The sequence below is a fragment of the Habropoda laboriosa genome, unplaced genomic scaffold (assembly GCF_001263275.1).
Source record: "Habropoda laboriosa isolate 0110345459 unplaced genomic scaffold, ASM126327v1 scaffold318, whole genome shotgun sequence".
In the NCBI taxonomy this organism is placed as follows: domain Eukaryota; kingdom Metazoa; phylum Arthropoda; class Insecta; order Hymenoptera; family Apidae; genus Habropoda; species Habropoda laboriosa.
Window position 1 is genome coordinate 167,372 of NW_017100407.1, and position 7,903 is coordinate 175,274.

General features: G+C 28.6%; 4 protein-coding genes across 7 annotated transcripts in view; 2 read left to right on the plus strand and 2 right to left on the minus strand.

Moving 5' to 3' along the window:
- Nucleotides 1-565, minus strand: part of LOC108575443 (NADH-cytochrome b5 reductase 3) — a 2,838-nt gene extending 2,273 nt beyond the window's left edge. The window contains exon 1 of the mRNA XM_017938233.1: nt 351-565. Coding sequence (XP_017793722.1) covers nt 351-389 — 39 coding nt within the window. The 5' untranslated portion in view covers nt 390-565. The remainder of the gene's footprint in view (nt 1-350) is intronic.
- Nucleotides 566-1,452: 887 nt separating this feature from the next.
- Nucleotides 1,453-2,302, plus strand: LOC108575446 (transmembrane protein 60). The gene is made up of 2 exons (XM_017938240.1): nt 1,453-1,662; nt 2,126-2,302. Exons 1-2 carry the CDS (start codon nt 1,453-1,455, stop codon nt 2,300-2,302), a joined length of 387 nt encoding a protein of 128 aa, XP_017793729.1.
- A 595-nt stretch (nt 2,303-2,897) lies between these two features.
- On the plus strand, nt 2,898-4,517 carry LOC108575445. Of its 4 annotated transcripts, none has more exons than XM_017938236.1 (5): nt 2,898-3,054; nt 3,525-3,776; nt 3,849-3,983; nt 4,058-4,163; nt 4,252-4,517. In XM_017938236.1, the coding sequence occupies exons 2-5, from the start codon at nt 3,525-3,527 to the stop codon at nt 4,398-4,400; spliced, it is 642 nt and encodes a 213-aa protein (XP_017793725.1). In that variant the 5' UTR covers nt 2,898-3,054; the 3' UTR covers nt 4,401-4,517. The 4 variants fall into 4 exon arrangements, with proteins under 4 accessions (XP_017793725.1, XP_017793726.1, XP_017793727.1 ...); XM_017938237.1 differs by lacking the exon at nt 2,898-3,054 and adding an exon at nt 3,160-3,220; XM_017938238.1 differs by lacking the exon at nt 2,898-3,054 and adding an exon at nt 3,230-3,248.
- Nucleotides 4,518-4,712: 195 nt separating this feature from the next.
- Nucleotides 4,713-7,468, minus strand: LOC108575450 (anaphase-promoting complex subunit 4). The gene is made up of 7 exons (XM_017938245.1): nt 7,363-7,468; nt 6,829-7,211; nt 6,558-6,758; nt 6,198-6,479; nt 5,905-6,128; nt 5,258-5,829; nt 4,713-5,187 (listed from the first exon to the last, which is right to left on the minus strand). The coding sequence occupies exons 1-7, from the start codon at nt 7,466-7,468 to the stop codon at nt 4,781-4,783; spliced, it is 2,175 nt and encodes a 724-aa protein (XP_017793734.1). The 3' UTR covers nt 4,713-4,780.
- Between the last annotated feature and the right edge of the window lie 435 nt (nt 7,469-7,903).

Genomic DNA, 7,903 nt, shown 5'->3' on the forward strand with positions numbered 1-7,903 from the left:
TTAATGAGTGCCTTAATGAATTACGTATTGCGTCTGCATATATTTACAACATCATTTAGTAGAAGATCGTAAAACGTGCAATGAATAAATTTGTTTCAATTAAAATTTTACGATGTGTCTTTTTCATTTTTCATGGAAATTATTGTCGTACCTATGAAGAATTTTTGGCAAACATATATGAAAGATTTCTTAAGATGATTATTTTAATGGATAACATTCGAGTTGTTTGATTATGTTATCTATCGAGATAGAATTATTTTACATAGAGTTTATTAACATAATATAATAATATTATATTAGGCGCTATATAATAGAAGAAATAAATATTTTATTATGTAGGATATACGCACGTGCAAATTGCTTGGTCCAACACTCGTGTTTTCGGACATAATAACTGTTATAATGTATACACTATGCCTGCATTCACTAATATTAAGAACGTATCACCTGGTAACCACCTGTTATATTGGTCACTTCAAAGATACAAATTATAATTCGATTTCACATTAATAAAAGTTTAAAACATACATTTGATTACCAGTACATTTCAATAAATGTGTCTGATAACTTATTACTTGAGTGAATGAGTGCACACTTTAAAACTTTGGCGTTTTTCTATTGGATGATGAAATAAACGCGATCCAAGGACGATGTTACAGATATGTCATTCTTGTGTATTCTGCAAAATCATTTCAAGGACATTTGCATTTTTAAAATACGTAAAAAAAATGAGAACGACTATATAGGTTATCGCATGTGAACTTTCTAATAATAACCATTTTAGAAAATATGTGTTTGTACTATGTAATACCCTAATGAGATAGACCACCAAATAATTTTGTAATCATTAATACAAAAATCAGTTGTTCTGATGTTTTAATTATACGTACTCTTATTTTGCTATACATTAGATGGTTACATTTACGACGTTTTTATTATAAAATAAAATAAATAATTTAAAAATGTTAGAAATAAAAATTTTTAATATACATTATACACTAAATATGCATGGGTACATATACAAGGTTAACAAAAAATGCAACATATTATGCGTTACATAATGATTCTTACAATTCCTTCCTTTACTTCGATAAATGCGTATATGATCTTACAAACGAATAAATGTATCATTAGACAATTATTTATACACTTCTTTATTTTTAATTATTTTAATTTGTAACTGTATATAATTATATTAATTTGTAACTCTAATAAAATCATGCATTCTGTATGTACTTATGAATACACCATGATACGTTGTATGCATTTGCATAACAATGAACATACTTCGTAAGTAGCGACATCTTGAAAGTTCTTATATCATGTAGGTTAGTCAACAATAAAGGTTAGGTATATCGAATGTTGATGTAAACAGATCGGCGAATTTGCAATATGATTGTATAGTTTTGTCATCACATTTAGTCTCGTGATTTTTGACGTATTTTTAATTCAATGGCAGTTTTGCATCGTGCGTTATTCACGTGGTTTAATCTTTTGATTTTCTTGATTCTACTTGTTTTAAGACTTGATCAGAGGATACAATGGAATTGGTTCATAGTTTTTATTCCAATGTGGTTGTACGATCACATACTTTTGGTTTATATTATCTTTAACATGATTTCTCATTGTAAAAATGGACATGTTGTGAATTTACGTCGGGAAGTAAGTTGAATCATAAAATATAAGTAAAAACAAATACAATGAACTACTTCTTGTCATATAACCAGTTTTATCAAAAACTGTTAGAATTTAGTCACATGTATATGAATTGTAAATTTTACTACTTAATTTTTTAATAAAAGTATGAAGAAAGTTTATCTTTTACTTTGTAGTGTGTTATTTCCCTAATTTTATAAGTGAATAAAAAATATAACACTTATTTCTTTACAATAGTAAAGAAAATTAATGTATTATTGAATCACAAGTTATATGTAAAACTTATTGAATTAAAATGAACATTATCTGTGAATCAACATTTAAATTACTCATTGTGAAATTAATTGTAATTAAAATATTTCCTTACAGGAATATAATATTTAATATAGAAAGTTAAATATAATTATTCATTTTGATGGAACTGGGTATTTATCATATTTTATAAAAACTGAAAATAGTTTTCTTTCAGGCATGGTACATGACAGCTGTGTTTATGAAACTAAGCACCCAAATTTTAATATGTTTGAAATTAGAAGCACCACATTGGTTTCTACCAGCAAAAGTTGTTTTGGCACCATTTTGGGTTCTTCTTCCTGCATTGGCAGTTGATGTTTTTGTACATCTGATACAACATTACCGGTATTAACAATGGCCAAATCACAGTTGATTCAAAAATATTTAAATAAGTGTATGGAATATTTATCATATTTTATTGAATGTATTTTATGTGAATTAGTTATAGAAATTTACACTGACACTACTAAGGTTATATTAATTCAATTTATTAACAGTGGTTTATGTTTTTATTATATTTAAGGATAACTTAACTTTATTTACTTATACAAAACATTTGAAATATTTGACTGATGTCTTACATTTAATATTTGACTTATATTGAATTGTTAACTTATATGTACATGTTATATAATGATTAATAAGTAAAACAAGTGTAAGGACCACCTTGACACTAGGGTTTACCTTACATACATGTATTTTTTTAATAGTTAAAATGATGAAGCATATAGTGCCCTTTCAGATAGTGTGGTAGTCACAAGATGCCAGTCTAACTTACTATAAATACTCTATTGCACAAGGATGAATAGGACAAAGATATAAATAAGTAACTCTACAGCAGCTTCATTATTAAAGCTTTTCTCTTTAGTTCACAAGACTGTCATCATTTACAACCAGTGATTTCAATGTTTATTAGTAAAAGTTTTAAAACAATAAATAAACAACAGTGAAAGACTATTCAACATTTACACAATTACCTTTACAGTTATGCAACATGGTTCATTGACAAGTATCTTCTGCTTGTATTGTGCATAGAACAATTGTTCTAGTGACCATCTGTCACATTCAAAACCAGTTGCACACTATTGAAATTCTTACATTAAGGTGATCAGTACAATTAGAATGTAATTGTTATGTACTAGAACATGATGCTAACAATGTAAAACATTTTGCTAGCTTAGTTGGTGGAATAAGTTCTGTAGCACAGTTACATAGTATTCCTACATTTTGACTATGAGTTTAATTTTCTTAAATTAAACATTCCTTTTACGTGAGTGTAAAAGTTATGAAGTCATAAAGTGAATAACAAAGTTTCATGTTAAATTTGCAAAAGTAGACATTAGTAACATGCAACAGGTAGAATGACTAAAAATGTTTCCTAATACATATTTTAAATATTTACATAAACTTCAATACTCCAAAAATTATCAACAGTAAATTTTGTATAATTATAAATTAAACTTATGGATATTAAAATGTATAATTTGAGCTTGATGTTTATTAATGTTTGCTTAAAATCATAAGTTCTACTCTATTTTGGTTAATAATTTTTTAATTGCCATTTTATTTTACAGATGAGTGTAATATGTTTTATATTTTTTTATTTGTCACTGTCATTATTGAAAAGTGGGGTTGATGGAGCCACAGTTACTGTATTAGAAGTTCCAGCTGGTCATTTAGCTGAACTTCCATGTTTGAGCAGTGATGATCATCATCGTTTTATGTTTTGGCAACTCAAAGATGATCACCGCATTATTGGGCCTGGGAATGCAATGGATGAAAACAAATACAATTATGAAGTGTTAACAGGAAAACTTTTTATTAGGGTAACTAATTGTTATAAATAATATGAAGTATTCTACAACTTTATTCTAAAAGATTAAGGTGTTTTTTATTAGGGTGTTTCAACATATGAATCTGGTTTCTATAAGTGTATTTCAAGAGGTATACTAGATCATTCTGCTATTAATATTCATGTAGTTGAATTAGTAGTCAAGAAAGATTGGGAAGATGTTTATGAAAATGATTTTGAGGTATACTAAGATATTTTAATTTAATAAGTATATCTTCAAATTTCACTTATTTTAAATATATTTTCTTCTTGTAGACAAATTTGTTACGTGGAATGGCTGCAGTTATGGTAATTGTTGTTGGTATAGCTGTTGCTCTTTACATTATCACAACAAAAAGGAGGCGAAATCGCAAATTTTTTGGTACATAGTTATGAATATTTAAATCGAATTCAAATATGAAACAAAAAAGTTTATTTATTACATATTAAACATCAAATTGTTATTACAGATTTAGAAGAATCAAGAGAAAATTCTCCTGCAAAATATACACCAAATCTTGGTCCTTCAATACCTCCACCAATACCTGAAGAAAGCGGAATTGATAATGCAGCTCTTGATATTGATTTTCCAAGAGTATTTAGACAAATGCAAAAATAATGAAAAATTTTGTAGCATATTCGAAGTAATTTTTTTTATAGCAGATTGTAAAATATTGTATAAAAAACACACACACATCATATGTTTATATATGCATTGGCTTTACAATTGTGCCATGGGGACATAAAACGTAAATGATCATTTCATAACTAAAAAATTAACTTTACCTAAGGTTTTCTAGATAAAAAATCACATCACTGTACATATATTTATATATATAAATACTGATTAAACTGTTTAACAAAATGTTTTATTATTTAAATAACTATAAAATAATTACATTTTTTTAATCTTTTTGTCACGTGTGTGCTTTTTGTAAACATTTTTATTTTCACAGTGGTTGTATTTACCATATTTTAATGATTTTTATGCAAATCTGTTTACTGAGAACTTCCAGGTATTCCATGACTAGTACCCAACATACTATCGTTAGTCACATCTTCTTCATCCTCTTCATCTTCCTCATCTTCCGGTTCTACTTCCATTTCTAGTAATCTTATTTTTCTATTGTTTTCACTTAAAACAGCAGCTACTTTTCGTGCACCGCTAACAGCTAGTCGTCTAGCAGATATACCTTGGAAAGATCGTGGCCAACTGTTACTTAAAAGATCTGTTAAACTAACCGGACTTTTGTCTTGATTTTCAAAAATTCGGACGTGGTTTAATGGCAACTGTACAAGTTGGGATGCATGTGTATGTTTATTGAGTAGCAGTAAGCTAAGATAGTCACTAGAATAAAATTGCAAATCAACCACAGTACTGTCCATGTAAGACTTTGAATAAGACTCTGTTGAAGAAAACATTATATTAGTCCTAAGACTTAAATCGTTACATATATTTGTAATGAAGATACAAACCTGATCTGTGATCTACATCTACTGTGCCCAACTTAAAGTTGAGGGAGATAGGTTCTGTATGTAAACATTCGATTCTAAAAAGTCTTAATATTTTATGGTCTATGTCACATACAGCTACTAACAAACCATCATCGTTTGTTGCAATTTGAGTTGATGTAAATCCTATAGATGGTGCTAAAGCAATGTTTGATATAGTAAAATATTCTACTAGTCCTTGATAAGCCTCTCGAAAAACATTATGTATAGCAGTAATCAATTTTGCATGAGATTGTAATAAAGAATAATCAAGATCCTGTTTCACAATAAGCGGATGGTCACGAAGACAATGATTTTCATCGAGCATAGCTGCCCATTCGCTTCCTTCGGGAGTTAAACATGTTTGTAAATTTTCACGTCGTAAGTATTGGCCTAATTTTTCTAAGTTCACTCCTTTTCTTCCTCCAACACCGGGTTCAGTTTTATCGAAACCACGCAAAAATTCAGCAATAAACGTTAATTCTTGTTGACTGACACGGCTTACTTCAGATGGTATTCTTTCATCTGTTAGCCTTAGAATTACAACATACAACCACCTTAAATAAAAAATGAAGGAAAGAATTCAAATAAGAAATATATTCTTGATAATACTTAAAATTTTTAACATATACCGAAAAAATGCTTTATAATCACGCATACTATGATCAATGACTTGTTGAATTTCTGAAGACTTTGCTAAGAAAGCTTCTGATGCATGAAGAGCATTAGTAATGATATTTTCATCAGTGAGTCCTAGTAATTCGTACGCACCACCCAATCTCACCATTCCTCTCATTTCAGCTAACTGATATACCAAGGCCATTCCAACACTAGTTAAGTTTTTTAAGACTAATTTCTGTAAAATAATAATTGATTATCATGATATACATAAATTTTATAAAATATTAACTGTTGTATGTTATACCTGTATATTACTGTAACACATTTCAATGCTATGCCCTAATTTTTTTAATCCTTTTTCAGTCAAATCACGTAACAAAAAAGTCTCTAAGTTCTGGGTTGGTACACCAATCATTAATAGCTCTAAAAAATCTGCAGCAACTCCACCAGGTGGATTGGCCTCTGCATACCGTGCAAGCTTTTCATCCATTTCTAGGAGAATTGTTTCCCAAGCTTCGGAAATTGCCATTAACGTGCGCGAAAGATAATCCATCAAGTATTCAATATTAGCTTGAGCTTGTGCTACCTCAGGTTTAAATAAAGAATCTTATAGAGATTTAATATTTAAAAAAAATAAAATTTTTAAATATATTATGCAAAGAACCTTTAAAAATGCTGTGCTCTTTTCTAATAATGGACACCACAATCTACTTGCTTTGATACCACTGTTGTCTTTCCATGTGACCCACATTGGTTTACCAAAACCACCATTAATTTCCAATATTCTACCATGGCCAACAGAAATTATACCACAATAGAACATACCAAATACATACATAGCAAGATTTCCATCATCTAAACCAAGCTAAAAGGTGTATAATTATTTATGGTGTATAATATAAAAATTTTAAAGGAATAGTAAATATATTACTTACAAAAAGTATATCTAAAGTTTGAGATAAAAATTCTTTGCGCTCTGCTTCTTGACCAAAACTTCTATTTAAGCTAGGTAAAGGTGGAAGATATTCTCCTGTTGGTAGCATGTTTGTCCTGTTACTATTTAATGAAGTATCATTTTCTGGATTTGTTAATGGTAACCACATCATAGATGTAATTGCATTGTGCAATGTGTGCTTTGTTCTATGAATAATATTCTTATTTTCAATATCTACAAGACATAATAATTTTGAAGTTTCATAACAAATTGCAAGAAGTTTTCCATCAGGTCTCCATGCTAAATTCACTACAGTATCAGATTCTTCTGGAGGACTTAATAACCATACCCTTTGCCATGTTAATCTATGCAGTGTAACTTCACCTGCAATAATTATTTTGATAGAGTTAACATTATTTACAATATTACATAGTATTATAACATAACATTATATAAAATTAATATTTTGATGTATTAAACTTAATATCAATGTGCTTTTAGAACTTTGTGTTGTTTCCAAGTTTAGAAATCTAACCTTTTACATTTGCGATTGCTAAAAGATCCATTTTTGGGGACCATTGCATTCGTGTTACTTCGGCTGGAAGTTGCCGTTCCTCTAATTGTCTCATGCTACCTGCCATTTTTGTAATTTTGATCACTCTTTAACTTGCAACAACATTCTGTCAACTATTGAGTACTGAAATTTTTAGGTTATGTTTGTCATCGATGTCCTCTGTATACAAAACAACATTGCGTACACAATATAGCATACACAAGCATTGCTTCTATGTCTAACAATAAATTCAAGAGATGTTCAAACAAGGCAGATTTATGCACATTCATAAAACATGTACATGTATACGTATATAATAGGCACTAAAAAAATTAAGCTTTTTATATGCAATTTTAGAATTTTTGCTTTTATCACATTGAAGGTATTATTTAATCATATCTGAAGCATAAACTGAGTAAAACCACAAAATATTTTGGATAATTTATTTTTCTAAAATACTCAACGAAATTGATACATTATTGTCCATTATTTTTATTAAAAATTATATGTTATTTAAAATTGT